Source organism: Pseudomyrmex gracilis, unplaced genomic scaffold (assembly GCF_002006095.1).
Source record: "Pseudomyrmex gracilis isolate BER0280 unplaced genomic scaffold, ASM200609v1 scaffold_30, whole genome shotgun sequence".
NCBI classification, from domain to species: Eukaryota; Metazoa; Arthropoda; class Insecta; order Hymenoptera; family Formicidae; genus Pseudomyrmex; species Pseudomyrmex gracilis.
The window spans coordinates 185,434-207,998 of record NW_018020614.1 but is presented as its reverse complement, the minus strand read 5'-3'; the positions used below and the strand labels follow the sequence as shown (position 1 = coordinate 207,998).

General features: G+C 45.0%; 1 protein-coding gene across 5 annotated transcripts in view; it reads left to right on the top strand.

Moving 5' to 3' along the window:
• Positions 1-22,565, top strand: part of LOC109852529 (zeta-sarcoglycan) — a 195,545-nt gene that overhangs the window by 128,118 nt on the left and 44,862 nt on the right. For all 5 annotated transcript variants that reach the window (XM_020423751.1, XM_020423755.1, XM_020423752.1 and 2 more), the window contains one exon: positions 1,587-1,645. In XM_020423751.1, the coding sequence (XP_020279340.1) occupies positions 1,587-1,645 (59 nt within the window). The remainder of the gene's footprint in view (positions 1-1,586; positions 1,646-22,565) is intronic.

Sequence of the window (22,565 nt, the reverse complement as noted above, 5' to 3'; positions counted from 1 at the left end):
AATCATTATTGTCCGTGCCATGATCATCTACGATACGCGCGGTTCTATTGCGCGCGCCGCGCGACCGCTCGGTATTTATAATGGCCATTGTTTCCAAACGCGCGAATTTCCATAACTGGTAATTCGATTGTCGCGGTGTAACCGCGTTTACAATTTACGCGAGAATAACATTTCCCGCTGTGACTAACGGTCACTCCAATGAGGGGAAAATTACGAGAGAGAAAGAAGGAGAGAGAGAGAGAGAAAGAGAGAGAGAAGGAGAAAATCAGCTATTTATCAGGCTATTTTCATATCCGTGACGGAAGAAAATCGCGATCGTCGATAATAACCGATCGTTTCCGCCCCGATACTTATCGCATCGCGCGCCGACAGCAAAATCGACGGCGCGCGGACGTTCCGCGCGCTCCATCTGAGGAATAATTGCATCGCCGATAGCGCGCGCAGCCGCCCCCGCACTTTAATGTTTGCTTTCCGGGCGGCGAACGATGGCCCGAGGGGGTATATCCGCGAATCGCCGGCGCGTAATGAAGGAATTTATGACGCGCGCTGCTCGATGAAAATATAGTGCCCACCGCCGGTCTCCCCTGCGGCCTCTTCGGCTCTCGTATCGATGTCTTTTTTCTTTCTTCTTGGTCTGGGGCTCTAATCGACATAAATTCTAATTACGTCACCGCGCGATGCGTTTTCCGCAAAATCCCTTGAAATTCCATTTGTTTGTTGCACGCTCTCTTTCTCTCTCTCCCTATCTCTTTTTCACTCGCGCGCAATATGTTGCTCGCGAACTAATTCGCGGCGCCGATGTCGCTGTCGTAACCGAGCGTTGTTTTTCCACGGCCGATTTATTAACGGCCGACGCGCATGTGTTCCACGGGGACAGGAGCGAGTTTTCGTTTCGGAGAAACGTTATTTCGCGAACTGTCATAGCGACGGTGGCATCTTTCGCAGTCTCTCGAGTGTCGTCATTCCGACGAAATTAAGCGCGTTTACGGCGCTGCGTTGCCGAACGCAGAGACGAGACGCCACTCGAGCAAAGGGGTGGATTCAGTGATGTCAGCACGGCGATCGGCTCGGGTTGATCGGTTTAATCTCTTGAGTATCGCTGCTTATCTGGGCGGAAAGCCGAGTCTGAAGTGGTTGATTGCTTTTGAGAAAAAAGAAAAAGAGTTTGCCTTTGGAGGCAACAGGCGCGTGGTTCAATCAATTTAATGACAATGTATCGTTCCTCGCTCGCTCGCGCGCGCGCGCGATTGTTACGATTGTTGGAAAAGTTTTTGCACAGAGAATGGATTGTTTTTTATTATATCTCTAAATTGTTTTTTTTTTTTTTGCTCTTTTTCTTTTGCGTGTTTGTAACATATTTTTCCGTGGAATTCACGGAGTGTTGTTCTTACGTCCCGTTTAAATAAACTGTTATTGCGCTTACACGGTTTTGCACTTCCAGTCTATGATTGTTGTTGAAAGGGAATAAAGTTGCGCGCGCGGCCGGGGGGATCTTTTTCTACTCTCTTCCTAAAGCCGGCGCGCTTCTAGTTACGGTACACGCGAGAATCGGTGGTCTTCATTACGCGTCTCATTCTTTGTTGCAGACCGGAAACAGTTACAAATCGCCGGAGGAATCGCCGCACACGGAGCACAGCAGACTGAGGTGAGTGGAAACAAAACGCGCTCGCGTTGGTGTTGCGAGCTCAACAAAGCCGAAGAAAATAACAAATGCCACGCCGGGGCGAGATTATTACCGGGGGAAACAGGCACTCGCGAGATAAAAATAGCAACGCCGCGACGAGATAAACTGGCTCTCATCGCGCGTTGACGATCAAAAATTTGCTTTCGAAGAAAACAAATCGCCCGAGCTATTTCGCGAATCGCGTCGTACGCAGCGAAATGTGTCGAGATAGACGCCGCAAAGTGACAATTAATTTTCGTGATTACGCATCCCGCGAACCGCGACGAGTAAACACGTCGCGCGAAACATATAGTTATATCGAATCTCTCTCCGGAGGGGGTTCAGATAATTAACCGCAATACGTGGATGTGACAAATATAGAACGCTGCGCCTAGAGGACTTGGTGTCTTGACGTAACTCGAACTCGATGTGTCAGTCCACCGGGCCAGGAGAGTGTCCGAAAGATAAATTTCACAACTTCGGATCTCCCTCGACAGGCCCGATGCACGTCGAATGCGATTCGTGACGCGTATATCGTCCATAAAGCTGCACGTCGGAGTCAACACTAAAATTACTGGGGCGAAATTCCTGCAATGCTTGAGGCGCTGCCAGGTTGACGTCGTTGCAATCCGCCTCGCGAAAAAATCCGCACGACGGAAACTGACGCGGATTGGTAATTGCGGATCTGCCAATTCGTTACAGCACGGCGAATCGTATACACGGCGATCGTTTCTTCTCCGAACGACGCTGTTACAACGTCGAAACTTGCGCGATGAATCAAACGATCCATCATTTGTTTAACAACGCTCAAAATGGCGGTCGTAATCGCGGGAAATTTAGCTGTCACGTATGTACATACAGCGCAACGCGAGTAAAATAGAACGTTATATCTTCACGAAGTTCCCGTGTTATTCTTGCAGTCGAGTAATTGGAAGGTAAACATCGCGCACGGATAATCAGTGATATCGTCGAGATTCGCGATGATATCGAAGGATTTCGCGCGCGCGCGCGCGCAAGTGCCAATCTCCGAGAATGTTAAATCGAAATTGAAATATATAAACGCGGAAATGCGCGAATAAGAACTCGAATAAGCGCACGGAAATGGGGAATGGAAAAAAAAACTAGCTTCCGCGTTATACCTAGGTGAAGGGATTTCGCCGGACTAGGGAAATCTCATCCGTCCTTACGACTCGCCGTATCGAGTGTCCCCCGTGTGATGGCCGGAAAAGGGTATATTCACGACTCGTATAAAAGCGGCGATCGTTTCTTCGGCTGTTCTAAAAATGCGATATCTGCACTCTCTCCGTCTGTTTTGTATTCGCGCCATCCGCGTCTAGTTCCGACGGGAGCACGGTGTAGCTGTGCTCTCCGCTGCGCCTGCATCCGCAACTCGAAATTCATCAAATTCATCAAATTCCGAAATGCATTCTGTCACCGTAAATGTGCTCGCGCGAATTTAACGCGTTTTGTTATATTCATCGAAAATTGTTTTACCGCGGCACGGAAAAAAAAAAAAAGTGCGGCGTATTTTATAAATCTCAATCCGCTGTATATATTCGTGCACGCGTGCACTAGGAATTTATTTTATGATCGAGAAAATAATTACATACACACGCACGCGCGGGCGGCATTAAAAATATTCAATATAACGCGCAATCAAAGACGTGAGGTCGTAATATTCTGATAAAAAAAAATAAAAATAAAAATGAGACAGAAAGAGAGAGGTGAAAATTTAAAAAAAAAAAAAAAAAAAAAAAANAACCGCCCGTCACAAAATTCATCGCGATCGAAATCGATTTATTTTCACGCCAAGAGACAACGCACCGTCGAATATTCATGCGTGCGCTGCGGCACACGCACATGCATTTTTTTGTTTGTTTTTTTTTTTATTATGGAACCGGCGGAAAGAGTTACGCGACCGAATGAACAATCAGTCGGCAAGATCTGAAATCGATTGACAGCCTGTCGCGATGCCGCCGGTTTTTCGTCGTTCTCCCGCGTATTATGTGAGCGACGGAGGCGCGCGGAGGGAGATCGATCCAATCCCGGAATCGCGCCGTGAGCACATTAAATCCGCCTCGTTCGGCCGAAATGCGCATCCATCTTGCCGTTACGACCGACACGGCGCCTATTTCCCCCGCTCGATTGCGATACTTTTAATAGGGAAATCGGAGCGTTTCGTGTCGACGGTAATGTAACTTCGACGGAAGTCCGAGCAGACGGTGGAACGATTATCTTTCATTACACCTGCGATTCCCAGGTACAATGTGTTCCAATTAATCGGAACTCCCCCCGAGGCCGAGGTGGGATGCCCGTAATGGCGCGGGAGGATGAGGGTAAGCGTGCATATCAATGTGAGATTGCATCACGCCTTTTTACGGTTATACAGATTTTCACGAATTGATATCGTTACATATATATGAAATTAGCACCAACTATAATCGGCGTGAATTTACCGGTGAATAACTTGTTGAGCACGGCGTCGGAAAAATAACTTCCTCGTTATATCCCTTTTACTGCTGGATTTTCCACGGCGATTAAAGTTTAAGTGCCTCGAGTAACTCAAGTCGTATTCATTAGCCGGAAGACCGAAATAAATTATGGGAAGATATATTGGCGGAATCTTGACTAACTGGGATGCTTATATAGATTAAGCAAAGAGAGAGAAAGAGAGAGAGACAGAGAATTTCTCAGAGAATACGTAATGTTATAATTTCAAATTCGACCGACATTTTAACGCGGCGGAGCGTCGACTTTTACGGTTCGCAAGACGACGTCGTTAACGGCGCTCGCAAGCGCCGTAAGAGCCGAAGAATCAATATTGTCCGAGTTGGTCGTATTGAGGAGAGTGGAACGTAAAACTTTACGTTTAAATTCGAGGTGACGAAGAGGACCGGATATCAAGAGCGGGCAATGGAAAACACCGTCGTCGTCGAGTCCGCCGCGGTGGCTCGCGATCGTCTATTATGTCGTCGTGCCGCGTGATAAATGAACGAACGAAAGAATGTTGGACACGGAGACCCGACAATTCTTTCCTCTCTGCCGGCTTTTTCAAACGGCGAAACCTCTCGTCGCGCGTTTTTTTTTTTTTTTGCGAAATGCGTCGCGTTGTCGTCGTCCGGGGACGCGTTTTCTTATTACGTAAACTTGGTGCGGCAAAATTAATCGGTTGGCTGACTGAAATCGCGCAAGTTCGAAAACAACGGTGTAAGAATTTCTCTCTCTTTCTCTCCGTTATTTCATCGTCACGATCAACGCTTGAACGCAAAGACGATTATCATTAATTTATTGCATCTCGTAGCTCTTGTAATTTCTCTTTTTGTTCTCCATTTATGCGTACAATAATACCCGCGGGAGAATTTAGTTTCCGACTGACTTCTGATTTTCGCGAATTATCGTAATTCAGCAATCGCGGCGTCGTGTTCGAGCCGGCTGTTCAGCCGTGTGCCCATCGCGCGTTATCATCAAGCCGCCTCCCCTTTCCCCTTTCCCTCGGATCGTGTGAATCGTCCGTAACTTCGTACCATCGGTTCGCGCTTATATATATACGCGCGACGCTTATACAATCTGACGACGAGAAAGCGAGAGAGAGTGAGTTTGGAAAATGAGACGAAGCGTGAAACGCCGACTAGCGTAACAACCAAAATCCCCGCGAGTCACAAGGTGTGAGCGTGTCAAATTTGCGAGGAGCCCATATTGCGGTGTTCGCGCGCGGCCAAAGGCGTAAGCACGCTGCTGCGCTTACACATAACATCGTTATATACAAATCTCTCGTTTGTATTCAATCCGCTGACGCTTATTTTATGACAGCAGCACTTCTCTCTCTCTCTCTCTCTTTCTCTCTCTCTCTCTCTCTTTCTCTCTCTCTCTCTCTCTTTCTCTCTCTCTCTCTCTCCTCCCCCTCCCCCCCTCTCTCTCTGTCTCTCCGCGATGCGATTTCCCGATAATCCGAGTCACTCGTATTCTCGCACGCGACTGACGGGGATAATCCCTTAAGTGCCGTGCAATTTTCTCACACCGTGTAAGCCCCGCGTGTCACGAGATTTTTATCTACCCCCGTGTATATATATACGGAAGCACACGACGAGCACAACGTGGAATCTGGTATCACTTTCGAGAGCTGTTTAAAATCGAGTTATTTAGAAAAGTTTGTAACTTGATTTTCTCGCAGCGCAAGTTTTGTGCACGACGATGCTCAACCGGTTATAATTTCGTCGAGAGGGGAAAGCTCGTTAGAGAAAAATAAAATTGAAAAATAAATTTTTTTTTTTTTCTATCGGTCGCGATAAAAAAGCGACCAAATGATCTCTCTCGCAACATTAGCGATGCCGGTCGTAACATTCCGCGAATGAATTCGCGGATGAGAAGATACGCCCGGGCGACCACTCAACTTTGAAAGTTACGGCCGTTCCACGCCAATGTACGTAATTGGCTGCCGACGCCGCGAACTTTTAATTGGTTCCAAGCCGTACGTCCGTTTCGGCTCCGGTCCGATGATTTTTCATCCCCGTTCGGCCGGAAATCGGTATCGAAAATAATAAGCGCGATCCGTGCGCTCGCGCGCGCGATATCACAGACTAATCAGATTTCCCCGCGCAAGAAACACGAAACGCGTAGGATGTTCGACGGGGTTAATTAATGCCGCGCGGTGCCAATTATACGTGAGCTCATGTAATTAATAACGAAATATTAATGACACAATGAGGGGGAGGATCTGCGCGTAATAACAAATAGAAAATTCACAAATGCCACTCGCCGGAGCATTAACGGATCATCGTTGATGCGACTGTCGACAAATGAAACGAATCATTACGAGGCTTTTGTTGTAATAACCGGATTATCTATCGTCTCTCGTTATCGAATGCTGTTTTTCAATTGGCGATCGATGGAACGGATGGAACGCGGACGCGAGAGAGAGAGGTGGAATGTTCTCGGCCGAAATTAATGAGCTCGGTCTTATCCGCGCCATCCGTTGATTCAGGTAACCTGAGACTCTCCGGTCCGAGTCCCTCTTCCTTTAAGTACTCGTTCGTAAGTATATATCTCGAATCAGCCGGATCGGATTGAAAGAAAATACTACGATATTATTTCAAGCATCGTGTTTCGCACCTTCTGTAGCTATTTCGCGCTCTCTTCCTTTGTTATTACGTGCAAAGAAAGAATTTCCTCCTGGTGTAAACGTAAAAGCGCTTCTAATGCATTTTTTTACGTTTGTACGTACGTATATGTCCGAGATCAAAGTAAAAAATTTTATCTGCGTAATTGTGTTTTACACCAACAAAACTTTGTTAAGAAATCCAATAAAATATTTAATGTATTACACACAACAACATTAAATATTATTACACGTAATGATAATATTAAATATTACATCTAATATAATATTGTTTAATATAATATCTATCATATTTTGTTAGATCGATTGTCTGATTCTTGTTGAAAAACCGGCGGGAGAACTAATGCGGACAAATATACATTTGAAAAACATTTTTCTCACTGTTATTATTGTGTCGATTCTATTGTTTTCGACATTTGGCTTCGAAAACACTGCCTTTTATGGCACAGGCACGGATACCGATTTCTGTCGATATTTCGAGAATCAAATGATTCCTAGCAGAAAAAGCGTGTGTAAATAATCACAATAGATTCTCTCGATATTGATTATTATCACTTTTATCTTGACGCTGATTGGACGTTTCTAGGATTTGTTTCTCGATTTATATCGTACATATCAAGACGCACGGTAGTGCCTCTTATACGCGAAATTCATGTGATTGAGAAATGAGGAGATTTTTATGGAGCAATATCTCGAGAACGACTGAACCGATCGCTTTTGTTTTCGTCTAAATCGCTTCAGAACAAAACACTAAAAATCAAGAGTATTCTTGCGTTTTTTAAAGTCGACGTGACAGGAAGAAGAGAAAAAACATCACGTGACTAAAGTCACGCGACTTTAATCACGTTTTTAATGACTAAAAAATACAGTCCCGTGCTGTTTTTCCACTTCTCCCTCTCGCTATTTTTTTGATTCTCATGCGTTATTTCTGACATCTCTTTAATGTGTAGTGTATGGTTTGTAAGACGTATATATATTAGATGTCATCGCGGTGACAGGTTGTGTTCACTGACACTACACGTTAAAATAAAAACAATAATAGCGTGCGCGCAGCGCGCGCCTCTGTTCTGCTATTAATTGAAAAAGCTGTAAACAAGCTTCCAGGCTGAAGGGCGCTTCGAAACGAGATAAGGGCGCTCGCGCTGTGACACTTTGTAAGTGACAATAAGTCGAAATGATTCAATCGAGTGTGCGTGTACAAGTGTTTTTTAGTGAATTTTAGTGCAGAAGGGAGTTTTTATTTGGAGGGGAGAAACGGGAAGATATTCTGTGGATTGCGTTTTATTTTATTTTTTTTTTTTTTCCACAATTAATGTTTGCGTGGGACAACAGCCGCTTGCACTTTGCGCGTTTTAACATTTAATAACCGAAATACTCGCAATAATTTTGACTCCCCCGCGGTTCTATTTTTACAAGGTTCATTTTACGAGAAGGCAATCTCCCGTGTAAATCACCGTCCGTGCTATCGGTCATACGGCAAACACGCGCGACTGCTGTTCTACATGCATGCACGACGCACATTTTCCAGTGTTTGCCGTGTATAGTTCGGCGCAGTCGTAATTGGAGCGTTCAAAAGTTTTTGGACCATCGCTCGTTGGACATCTGCCGGGCTGTTCGCGAGTTCATATTTATTTTGCAAAGTTATACGCACAACGATATTGTTTCATCCCCGTTCGGCGGGATTGGCGAGAGAGACAGAGCGCCCGAATTGTCCGGGAAGTGTTTTAATTAAAGTGTTTTAATTTTAGAAAACTTCGTGCGACCAATGTAAAACTACAAATCGAGATCCCCACTCGCGCTCGATATGTCACTGTATCAGAAAATTTTATCGAATAAACCGATATATATGTATCGTTTATATCGAATGTACAACAATGGAGGGAGAGGAGAATACGCGGGATAGCGGAAACTATATATATAGATACACACACACACACACACGCGCGCGCGCGCATCTACGTAACTATGTTAAACCATCAATACACGGTTTATAACGCGCGAAATTGTGTTTTATTTGACGAAAGAGCCGAGCGAACGATACCTTTTGACGGAACGAGGACCGCAAAACGAGGGCGACACGATCCCGTATATCGCGTTTGCTGTTACAGATTTACGATTTAACGAGAAGCTGAAATTAGCGAAAAAGGGACGGGGAGGGCGGTGAGGAGCAGCTCGCGTTTTATCGCCGCTATTCGACAATGCGAATACCGCGGGACACATTTAACGGGATTAGCTCTCGGGACCGTCTTCTGGCGCGCTGCCAGTGCAAACACGGAGACTTTCACTTCTGCGTTTGAGACCTCGCGATTTGCATCCGATTCTCGCGGCGTGATTTGCTCGCGTGATTAAAACTCGCTCTCTCGACGGCTTCGAAAATCTCGAATCCAATAGTTTTTTCAATCAGGAATAATGTTTGCAAAATATTTTAGGAAAACGTGATGTGAAGTAGAACAAAACAACATTTGTGACAAAATTGATATTTGTAGAACAAAAACGCGCGCGGAAATAACGAACAACTTAAATCAGAATTACGAAAACAAAAACAAAAACAAAAGTCTTTAGCCCGCACGATAGTTTTAAGTTGAAAAATACGAGACACAAGGCAAAATAGTTTTAAATGATTTTTTATGAGAAACCTACGAGTAATATCGGTTTTATCTGGGTCTCGGGGGTGTACTTTGCTGATAAGTTCATTAAGAACTACCTGGAGAGTAGTACAAGTCGCCGAACAATAAACGTGGAAAGCGTTTGCCCGGGTTTACCCGTCGATACGACCTCGGTGGCTTGCTTCCAAGTTAAACTCGACGACTTTCGCATGAATACGACGCCCGTTGTAATAGTCTCAGCGTCGTCGGAACTATAGATGTGAGCATGAACAAAACGTAAGCGTAGGTCGGGACTGTATATATGCTCGTAGTTCCGGCTCATAGACTGCGATTCAGGTTCTGATAACCGGGCGTAAGTGGCGTATGGCAAGTGGCTGCTTCTACTTGTATCTCACAAATGAAGCCGACGTGTTTAAACTCGAAAGTTACATATATGTATAATATATTAGCGACTGATATTGTTTCTGTATCCCAACCCCTCTCTAAAAGCTTCTTCGTAAAATTAACAACTGAATCACAACCATTTAATTCGTACGGTTTTCTTTCTGTAAAATTCTTAAAAAATACAACACGGTGCTCCGTAGATTATAAATCAAACTAAACTGAAGATCAAAAAATAGCAGAGGAACTGTCGACAGGAAAAATACAATAATATAATCAGAAATTTTAATTAATTTAAATAAAATTTTAATTAATTATTTTTTATATACATTTATATTTATTGTGTGTGCGACACAGATATTTTTCTTGCAATGACCGAGTTGTATTTTGTCAGACATTTATTATCTGCGTAATTATTTTTTTTACACGAATATTTCTTTTACGCGTGCGAACGCTCGGGACAATTTTCTTGTTTCTTTCACCCATCAAGTGATTGCCGCGCATCGAATGATACAGTCGCCAAGCTCTGCCTTCTCGGCGGGGCGTATCCAATTTCCCTGGTGGCGCGATTTCACGCCGGGAAATAGCGTACTTCGCAAACAGCGAATTTTTACGTAGCAAGGAGCCCAGCCACCGTGCTTTTCTCCGGTCCAGGAAACTCGAGAACTTGGCGGATAAACTCGCCGCACGCGCGACGTCGCGTGAAAAGACGCCTTAGCCCGGCAGTATCATCCCGACATAAAATATGGATTATTCCGGGTATTTGCATTCGGCAAACAAGTCGACGACGACGACGACGACGACAACGACGACGACGACGACGACTACGACGACGACGAGTCGCGAGAAGGCGAGTTCGCGAAAGTTGACGGAGAAAACTTTTCCTCTCCCTCGCGGTTTCGGTAATTATCGAATTGTTTGGCGTCTTTTCACGGAATCGTCGATTCCTGCAAAATGGCACTTCTAATCGTCGTCGAGCCGCGAATAATCCCAAACCAATTTAAATTCCTCGCAAAGATTTTCGCGCGCGGCTTTTTTGTTATACAACGCTTTTCAAAAGCGTTTGTTTCGCGATCGCGCGCCGTTTCGGCGAATTTCATTAGCCGCAAAAATGTTACTTTATCTATAAAATATCAATTTCCAAACTAGACGTGGCGTTGAGTGACGCGACCTGATCGGCCGGCGACGCGGGGAATAGAATTGAGCCATTATTCTCGGAATTTTTCAACGTTTAGCTCTCTATTGAATCGCGAAACGCGTGCGCCGGTTTGCCGTGTCCGCTAATAGATCAGGATCGATTTGTCGGCGGGCCGGGCTCTCCGCATCGCGATATTAATCATTTTAATCGAGCTATTGTTCGTAGCTGCGCGTAGAAGCGGCGGGAGTAAAGAGCGATTACGTTAAGCCCTTAATCGATTGCGTTACCGTTATTCGAACGATCAGCATCATCGTCGCGATATTATTATCTGGCCTCCCGTCAGAAAGGGAGGGAAAGGGAGGACCCGGACCGCGGAAACAAGCGCGCGCGCGCCAGATCGCTGCGCGGATTGACGTTTCGCGGAATCACGCGAAATTTATATCGGGCGGACATATTGTCGGCGCGGCGCGGCCGATAGGCGATCGAGCATGTCGAGGAGGCAACGGAAATAATTGTTATTGCCAGCGACAAGCCGCGCGCAGCGTCGACGAGATTCCATTACGCGCGAGTGCCGCGCATGATTTCGCGCTTTCATTCTCTCTTTCTCTCTTTCTCTCTCTCTCGTCGTCGTCGTCGGATGGATGGTTCGACCTTTAACCGTTGCAACAATCGTTCTCTCGCCCGATTGTTCTCCAGTTTTTTTTTTGCCGTACGGCGCGGCGAGCCGCCGCTCGGTCACGCCGGTTTCCTCTCGTGTTTCCGGCGCGGATGTACCACAACGCACGAGAGACAGAGAGAGAGAGAGAGAGAGAGAGAGAGAAAGCGCGCGTACAAGGTACATATTCACCTAAGCGTAGAAATTAGAATGCGCACTTTCCATTAAAACCCGGAATTTACTAATAGTCCTTGGAGAATCGTGCATCACTGCCGCTAACTAGTTGCTATTACCAGATGTAATGCTATTTGCAATTTCTACGTAACTGACTAGAGCGCGAGAGCGGGAAACGAGCAACGTTGACTTTCCAAACTTCACGCAAATTTATGTAACGTGCGCCGGTCACTGAATTCCAATTAATTCGACTCGGTGACGATATTCGACTTGTGTCGTGATATTCGGTAATGAATCGAACGAAACTTTATAAAAGGGAATCGGTGTCGCGAGAATTGATCCTAATTTACTCTGCGTTACGGTAACGAACTTTAATATCTCTCTCACCTTCAAACGTCGTTTGTCGCGGTCGAAGAGAGTCGAGAGCGCGGTTTGTTCTTGTTTTACAAAGTTTGCAATTTTTGATATACACAAGCAATATTTTATCTTCAAGTTTTATATTGAAAAATAAATTACACGTACCTTCTGATATCAAGCTTAAAAATATTTGTCTATTTTTATTTGTCTTGTGCGTTATACTTTTCCCGTCTGTTTGTAAATTATATTCTTAACTTTTATATACGTTATCTCTTCTCCTCTTCTCCAACACGCGCGTAAGAGCGTAAAATCAATATGACGCAATCATGTAGGTAGTGATTTTATTGGAGTACTTGAAAATAATCGTGAATGTGCGCGTTCGATTCGGGACAACGCGAGAGGCGGGGCGGATCTTTCGGACGACGACAAATTATACCGTTGGCACGGATCTCTCCAATCTACCCTTACGCAGGTCGTAAGGTTAAATATTCATCATTCAAGGAAACACCCTTCTCACCCTCCCTCGTATCTTACATTTTGTATAGATGAAACCGGAAGAATCACGCGACGCGCGGCATACATACGACCCGATTATATTTCGCATGCAAATCACACCGAGTAATCACGAGCGAAGACGTTACGGTTCTACCTGTTATCTTCTCCCGGCGTTCTCTTTCGAGCTTCGCCTCGATACCCCGTCCCACGTCGATACAATCCGTCCGATCTTCTCGCATTCATCTCTGTCTGTACGGGCGCGATTGTTTCTTTTCTTTGAGCGATACCGTTGCGCGGCGGAATAAACCATGAAAAAGACGTCCGATATGGTGGATTGCAGATTTCTTTCCCTTATCTCGCTTGCGGTCGCTCGCCTCACATGAGGTCGTTTCTGAAGAGAGAGAGAGAGAGAAAGAGTGAGAAAGAGCAAGGAAAAATGGGACGCATGGATGAGAGAGGTGAGCGCGAGGGGGTCTTCGCTTGCAAATGGACTCGGATAGGTGCTTTGTGCGAAAATGAAAAAGTCACGAAGGCGGAAGGTAAGAAACATATATATATATATATATATATATATATATATATATACATACACATATAGCGCGCGTAGATATAAATATGTGCACCGCGAACGGGCCGCGGGGAAGAGGCAGGAATAAATTCGTTGCACCCTGAGGACCGATATGATACGCCGAGAAAATATATAGTACCGAGGGTCTCTCTCGAAATCGATACTGCTGTCAACCTGTTCGCATCCCCGCCACGTTGTAAGTATACGAAGGTACACGCGAGATGTGGTCGCGAGGAGCAAGCTCGGCGCTATCGTTATTCCGACTCCGAGATGATGACGCGGAATTCGTTCGTGGCGGTGGAAACGAGGATGAAAAGCAAAAGAAATAATAAAATCTCTTTCCCTCCCATGTAAAGACATTTTATGTACAAATTCAACAAAATTTACACATGTTTATTTTGTTTTTATTTTTTGAACAAAACCAGGAAATTTACGGATATTTATTATTGCGATTTCTAAATTCTTTGCGTGTTTTATCTAAACAAAAAAAAACAAACAAACACCGAAACACATATGTAGAAAAATTGATCTGATTGCGAGGTTTGTTACGTCGCGAGATTATGAGGTGAAAATTTTTGCGACGAAATGTTAACGCACGCGTACGCGGCAATTCTTTGGGCTAGTAAATCGGGGGAGGCGAATGTTTGCGGTCGTAAAGAAAATAGAGTTGTCCAGTCGCGCGCGCAGGAAGGGCAGAAAAAATTTGTCGTCCCTCGAATGTCATTTCCTCGGCGATATCGGCACGGCGCGGTTGTTTGATAACCCGCACGTTATGCAATCGCCGCTTCAGTATCCGTCCGCGTGTCGTGCGGGGCTTCACGGCCGTATGAATATGCAATATTTCTCAACTCCGCGGGGAAGTTACGCGTTGTTACATTACAATGCGCGTGTGTGTATATATTTCTGAATAAACCAGACCTTTCATCTCCCGCGGCATGACTGCCGTGTATGCATATCTTCCTTCTATGCCACGCGGCGCTCATACTCACGGCGAGCGACGCGCGTAGTGTAAGAGCGAGAGAAACGCCGTTGAGTTTTCGCCCCACGGTCGGATGACAATACGATTATTTATCTTCCGCCCTTTGAAATCTTGATCCTAAATCACGCGCATCTCTCTCTCTCTCTCACACACGCGCGCACACACACACACACCTGGCTGCAGGCGTTTCTCGAGAAAAGCGCTCCGTATCTTCATCGCACGTTTAGCGTTGAATGGCTCGCTCAATTCTACGTTTCATTTATCCTAATGCGGAGAAGCGGTCAATGTGAATTCGAGATGAGCGTTACGAAAACACGCGTATATAACTTTAGCGCGCATGTACGAGGGAAGATTTGCGCTTATTTCCCGAAACGCGCGTCGCGCGCTGTATTTTCGTCGGTAAAAATCAAATTTCGCGTCGATCCCCGCTACCGCTTTCTCGATACAGAATTTTTCGCGCAACGTGTACAAAATCTGGGTTATCCCACGAAATGTTTTCAAAACGGACTATCTCGTGTAATTTGTGTCGCTGAATCCGCGATCAAAAAAAAAAAAACAAAAAATATTTCACGCAAATCAAAGGATAGAGTATATATATATATATATAAAACTGCACAGATTGAAATTCAACACCAATTACACGAATATATATCTTTTTCGAACGAAACTCACGCCGGCCCACGCTCTCACCTACGTTTTCCCGCAGCGTCTGATAAAACTGTCTCGCATCAAAGATATCTCTGTTTTCGAATAAAAAGATCACAATGGAAAGAGAAACGCGGGGGATGCGCGCGAAATATACGCGGCGGGACAAACGTTGCCGTCTTACCTGGCGTGCACCAACACGCACCACCACGACGTCGTCTCTCGGAATTCCGCACGCCACGGGGAGCACAGAGCGCGCACCAGGTGTCTTACCTCGCTCCCGGCGGAAAAACCCGGCGGCATCGCTCTCGAAGACGACGCACACTCGTCTTCCGTTTCCGTGCCGATGCGCAAGCCGCGTTACTCTTTCTCTCTCTCTCTCTCTCTCTCTTTTACTCTCTACTCACTCCTTTCTCAAGAACCTCTGCGTTTGATCAACCCGGGCTTTCTTTTTACACACGGCGAAGCGATCGCGTATCGCACAAAGAGATGTTCTTCTATTCGTTTCCCCTTGTCCTCCTTCTTCGTCGAGTTCCAACGTCTCTCGCGCTCTTCTTCCGCCTCTCTGAGCGAACGGCGCGGCGCTTCCGAAAAGAAAGGGGGACTCTCGGCGAGGCAGGAAAACCTCAATCGGAAAACATATCCCGCGTGCGAGACGTCACGAATATTGGAAAATTGGAAGTCGGTTAGTTCTCTCTTTTTCTCTCCAACATCCGTCGGCTATAAACTCTTGGTTGATATGAAATACGTCTTGTTGAGGTCGCAGACCGAACGCACGGGTTTGCAAATTTGAAAAAAAAAAAAAAAGAAAAATTGATTTCGGAGTTCCTCGCAACCGACGACGAGTAAAATGTCCGCGAATTAAATACGTCCGAAGACTCGCGACTCGCGCGTACGTATTAATTGCTTTTTAAGGACCAAGCTCGTGGAAAAATATATAAATACGTTGCAGCAGCGCGTTTTGATTATATTCAAAATTATTTTTATCGCTCACACTCCAGAGAGTCATCCTGGTACGTGTGTCACATATCTCTCTCACGTGTATAGTTACACATAATTTCGTTACGTTATATAACATTCCTGACTTAGCGGTGTTAGACGACATGAGCTGAGTTTTCCACAAATATGTATATACACTTTGCTTCGGGGATGATATCGCAAAGTTGCGCAGAGGCAAGACAGAGTGGCCATTAGCGAAGTTGTAAATAGATTCCATCTCTCGGAGTATGCCAATAGCACGAGCGAAATATCCACAAGCCGTTCCTCTCTTCCTCCCAACGAAAAAATTCTTTGCTACTTCGACGGAGTTAAGGCAAAATCGTTCAAGGTATTTCGAGATTTTTCCGCTGCGCGGGCGAGGATTCTGTTTCGTAAAAGCCTCCGGATGTATCCCCGGGTTTTTGTAAGTATATAAGTTTGCGACGATCGATAAAGCGGCTCTCTATCTCTCTCTCTTCCTCTCTCTGTTGACGAAAATATACTGTAGAAAGTGGAAGTAAAATAAATGGGATAGAGGATCGCGACACCGTTGCGCGCCGATGGTGCAACCTTCGGGGGAGGGGGAGGCGAGAAGGACGAACGCGAGGAGCGGATGCAAGATGCACAGGATCATTGCCGGGGAAGAACAGGCTCCCGTTAGATTTATTCCTCGTCCCCATCGAGACACGATCGTTTATATTCCACGGAATAGATATTCGCATCGGGTCCCATCTCGAGTCGTACTTCTCAAATGCGTGTTCGCCGTATGCCACAATCCTCCTCTCCCTCTTTCTTCCTTCTGTCGAATACGCCGCGTACGAGAGGGCGGGATAGAGAGGACGAGTACGTTCTGGGAATTGGATGTTAACACTCGTCCTCGACGTTCCGTGATTTGTCGAGTCGCTCGACTTTCGATTGCCTGCTCGGAGGATGACTCATGCGACGAATGAAGAATGAATGACGTTTCCGGGAACCGCATCCGTTTCCGGAAACGTATTAATGTATCACGGATTTCTCTCTTCCGTGTGCTTTCTCGAGGATCCCGATATACGACAATTTTACGTGCAACACAAATTATTTCGCGTCATCAAAAAGAGAAATAACATCCGTTAATGTAATGTCAGTAATAAATATAAGAGAAAACACGCGCGCGGAAAATATTGTACTAATATTTTACAATGTTACAAAGAGAAATAATCAGTTCCAAAATATTCGAATGCAAAATGAGGAATATGATGGCGTCTGTTGAAAACAAATGTACACTGTTATGTTGCGTTGGAAATATTAGCTTATTAAAATATGGCTTGATCTTGCAGACGCCGTTTGGACCATGTGCTTTGTGGTTCTCTTCAATACAATATCACATGTATTTTTTTACTATTTAATAAATGTTTTTAGTAATAAAACCACGCAAACAGTGTCACATGTGTAAAATGAACATTAATTTCGTCTCAAGTGTCGCGTAATCATTAGTCAAATTAGTTTATAAGGTCGACAGACCTCATCATATTTCTCATATTGTATTTTTCTCATGTTACACGTATCGAATATACAAAAGACCGTGACGAACGATTTTCGTTCTCTTTCTTTTTTTATTTGATTATAGATGCAAACACTGGAGGCGCGAAATTGAGAAGACTGAGAGAGATATCGCGCGCGGGACGATGAATTGCAAAAGCGTATTAATATCTCAGATAACACTCTCCTAAGCCATGTTTGCGTTAGATACAATACTTGGAGCGCAAATCCCATTTTGGTCCGGACGGATAGCTGCCTCATTATATACAACCTCTACCGAGGGCTTTTCATACGTGCGAATCCAGCTTTGCCGCTCGAAACGGAAATATACACGACGGCAATTGCGTCTTAAAGCCGCACCCATCACATAATTTAAAATGCTCTAACTAACGTTATAGAAGAAGAAATAGAATGTCTTTTTATTTAAACAAAATTGTAGACCGCTCGACAAATCCCGCGCGTTAGAATTCTGATCTATCGTGTTGTTTCTTCCGCAACTTGTGCGATTAACGCGTACCTAACTCCCTAACTGCAATCTCTTTAATGTGAAACAATCGCGAGGTCAATTTTGTGACTCACGAGAACCGGGCGCGCAGGAGTTGCATTCACGTTAAAAGGACACTCGGGTCAGTGATGCGAAAGGGCGTGAAACAAAAGGCTCCCGGGGGAAGGGCGCATTATCATCTCGAGACATTACGTGGCTTGTTCGTGTGTACCTCCCCCTCCCTTCTTGTGTGTGCGCACATCGCTCACGTGCGGTGCCATGGCCGCTCACGACCCGCATAACGTGCGATTTCCATGGGAATGCGGCCAGCAGGGTTTGCATTCGAAAGATAACCCCTTGAACGTATAGCGCCGCCGCTCTCGCACGCTCTGTTTACATCGATTCACACAATGGGTTATTGTATCGGATCCCGAACATCTTCGCGCGCGAGAAATTGCCACCGCTGTTAATCTCCCTTTGCTTTACTTACTCGGTTGTCCGTTGGTTGGGTGAGCGCCGCGGCGCTCGTCGGTGTGCGTAGAAGTCGGATATTAATTAACGGATTATTTGGAAATGCGACGTAAAAATGAAAAGGCAACGTATTTCCCCACGCGCGCACAAAAATTTGTCATTTGGCGGCTGGACGTTGTCTGTTTATTTTAATTGCTTTCGTTGATTTATTATTAAAACTATATATATTCAATCGTATATTTTTGCGGCCAAGCTCGGAATTAATATGCATTTTTGTAGTGTGTGTGCGCTTCATTAACATTTAGCGCTTTTAAATTCATAACAACATCCTTCTTTAAATATTGACAGGTTGCCTTTACAATATCCAAAACGGCTTTTAATATACGCGGGATATATTTCATGAGCTTTATTTTATTGGCGCATTAAAAAAAAAGAGCATTCGTCGCGCGGCAGACGCAACGTATGCGCCTGCCGCCATTCTTCTCGCGCCATTATATTGCCCGCGCGGCTTTTTTTTTTTTTTTTTTTTTTCACGCTAGCGAACCACACGGATGACGGTCAGAGATAAATACTCACCAGGGATCGAAATTGAATCGTGCACACGTCGTTTTGCACGTGAAATAGTTTTGCAAAAGCGGGGACTGGTAATTGGTGTTTATTTGACGTTCGGTTTTCGAGTGCGCGACGCACGTGATGCGACAGCGCGTGAACTTATGAACGTTTTGGTTCGGTTCGCGGCGCCGTGTAACGATATTGCGCAGCAGACGAGCTGTCACGGGACGAACTCTCTCTTTATCTCTCTGTCTTTCGCCCTCAGCTCCGAAATACTGACAATGCAAAACTTTGCTGCCACTACCGCCGCGTCGCGGCTTAACACGCTCGATGCTGCTTTATTATGCTTACGAAGTGAAATTGACAATCGCGTAAAGCAGACGCCCGTTCTGCGTCACGTTGAGCTTTCTGATGCGTCGTTTAGATGGAAAATGCATCAACGAATGGCGCGTACTTAGAGATCGTTCGAAGAGAAACATTAATCAAGTCTATCTCTTCTCTCTATTTTACAGCTTTGTCGTTTATAAATTTTATTTATTTATTTATTTATTTTGTTTTGTTTTGTGTGTATTTCTGATTTTAACTGACGCTTCTTTTATCTTGTACAATAATTGAGCTATAAATATATCTTCCGCGAGAGGAAAGCTTCCTGGGAAACAACTTTTGTCGGGAGTTTTGTCTTAAGCGCCGCGTTGCCTCGCTTTCAAATGGGTATCATCGGACACGAGTGTTGATACCGTCGTAATTACTGGGGCGGCCGTAAACTACCGAGACAAATGGCGTTTAGGACTTCATCCTTCTTGCGAAGGAAAGTTGAGCGAGAAACGTGCCCGAGGGAAAAATCGCGGAAAACAAAATAGTAACAAATGAAGATGAAAGTTATATATTTCAGAAGAGTATGAAGTTTTTCACGTGTAAACGTAACTACTTTGGTGGATATATAATGATATTGAGATTGTGTGTGTTAGATAGGATGAATTTGACGTACAATAAATATATTACACGCTGATGTGAAAGCGAATATGTTGTCGCTCGATCGCGTGTTATGTTTTCATTAAAGTTTTGAATCGACCGGCCGCTTAAAAGGGGACAATTCGCTAAATACAGCTCTTGTCGACAAAGAACTTATTAATCGGCTTGAGGACATTTCAATGTTTTTATCGTAATTATTTTGAAACAAACGCGACAAGCGATACGAGTCTTACCTCGTAGAGGTAGTGATTTTCTTATCGAATTTAATTAAGATTTTTTAACAGACACAAACCCGAGAAGGATTTTAAGGTTTCTTTTACTATAATTACTCTCGACATCGACCGAAGTTAAATTAAATTCAGAAGCACTTCAACATTCGAATGTAATTTGCGATCAATATGAGATGCAGCTCTCTTTGGCTTCAATCAAAGGATGCGCCAGAGACGTCTCCGATCGATTGTTGTAGCAACTGTGATCAAATTACCCAAGATCTTTACGAGTAAATATTCTCTCACTCGCCATCTCCCCGTTATTGCAACTCTTGCAACAACCGGTACTAAAAACCCCGAAACTTGCTTGTTCGCTCGTGCTGGGCGCTTGTTGGTGGCGCGCTTCTATGTTTTTCCGTTAATTAATATCCGCAAGCGGGACCGGTCGGGGTCGTAAAACTCGTCGGGTCAACGTGATACACGCCGCGTCTGCCATCGAAGCGAGGATGTATTCGAGACAAGAGGCGATGGTGGGTACACGGCGGGTTGAGAGACGGAGGGGGGAGGGAAAGGGGGTGGCGCAAGATGGATACCGAACAGGCATCTCGCAGTGAAACTTTTAGAATCTCCGGAGAACGAGGACGGGTATACGTCGGTACATTTCGCATTCCCTATTCCCGCGAGATCTCGCTCGTTCTTTCTTCCCTTCGTCCTTCTTCCTTTTCTTCTTCTACTTCTTCTTCTTTTTCCTCTCAACCTCGTCGCTCGAACCTGGTTACTCGGAGGAAGATCCGAGATACGCTATAGCTTGGTGTTGCAACGAGCGATGCCGGGTGCTGTTGTTGCTGTTGCTACTGGTGGCTGGCTGGCTGGCTGGCTGGCTGATGGCGTCGATGCCGATGGCGCCTCCAGTATGCCGCGAAGCACGAACCGAGGGAGAGCGGATAAAGTTCGCGGCAGTATGCTGATACGTCAGTCTCGGCACACCGCAGGTGCAGTGCATGACCTATACACACACACACACACACACACACACACACACATACCTACTCCCTCTGCCTTCATTTTATTCGATCTCTCTCTCTCTTTCTCTCTTTCTCTCTCTCTCTTTTCCCGCGTCTGTCGTCACGAAGTGCGAGCTTGCGCTTACGTCGACGCGCGCGCCGAACTTCCCGACTAAATAAACTGCAGCCCGAGCCGCGTCACCGTCTGGTAGATGTTTAGATACACCCTCTTCTGCCTCACGCTTCTCTTTGTGCGATCGAATAGGATATTCTTCTGATTTTGCATAAATCGTTAACGCAACTTTTTTCTTCTTAGTTACGGCAATTATCTATATTTTTTAACCGTGAGAGATAAATTACACGAAATCATCACGCTAGCAACTCGGAAGCATCACCCGAACATGCGACCCATCCTCGATGACAAAACGTTGACTGTTGTTCAGATACTGAAGGAAAAGCGAGAAAGACGTTTTCTTTCAGAAATTTCTGCCGAAATATGCAAATAAGAATCCGCACTACATTCGCACTACATTAAATTGTATTAAAAAACGGTTTTTTAATATCTTTTTTAATATCTTAAGAGTAATTTATACACAGCGACTTTAGTGTATAAAAATAGTGATCTTTCGGCAAAGGTCATTGACCTTTCGGCAAAGGTCATTGACCTTTCGACAAAGGTTATTGACCTTTCGACAAAGGTCATTGACCTTTCGTCACCTTTTTGTAAAGATCAATGACATAAAGAGTGGTTATTGGCAGGTTAAGATTCGCCAGGAGGATAAGGATAAGACTGCTTTTTCGGTAGGGAATGGGTTGTGGCAGTTTACTGTGATGCCTTTCGGGTTGTGCAATACACCGGCTACATATGAGCAGTTGATAGAGCGGGTTCTTCAGAAGTTGCTTTCCAGGATCTATCAGGTTTATCTTGACGATGTGATTGGTTTTAGGAAAATGTTTGAAGATGGTGTGTAATATGAGAGAAGTGTCGAATATAGAGTAATTTATCGCACAAATGTTGCGCTCGCGAGAGCGAAACGACGCTTTTGCCGGACTCCGGAACTCGCGCGCGCGGCTGCAGCAATAAGGAGACGCGATTACTTAACAAAAGCGCTTTATTACACAAAGAATGTAAAGGAAATCCCGAGCGGAGCGAAACGTCGAGACGCGTCGTGACAAATCCGCGTTACAAATTTAATCGCCGAATCGGTAAACAACGTCACTAGACGAAAAGACGCACGGCAAGCCCGGCGTACGCACGGTGTCCGCGACGTAACACTATTATTACTTTATTGTATAAAAGCCTTTGAGATTGTTTATTTTTTTTTTCTATTTCTTATAATTGAAAAAAAACCCTTCTACTTAGACGCTTTAATTTTCTTTTGAGCGAAATTGAATGTGGCATATGCGATGTGATTCTGTATAATCAAAGATTTTTTTATGTGGTAACGCGCGTCACGTAAATTTTTACGCCGCCGCTCGGCGAATTTTCTGTTGCCGCGTCCCGACGTCGTCCTTTCAATTACCGAGCGTGCGACATCGCGGTTTTATTTCACGTCGAGCTCTCGGTAATTAGGTGGCGTGTACAAATTTGTTAACTCTT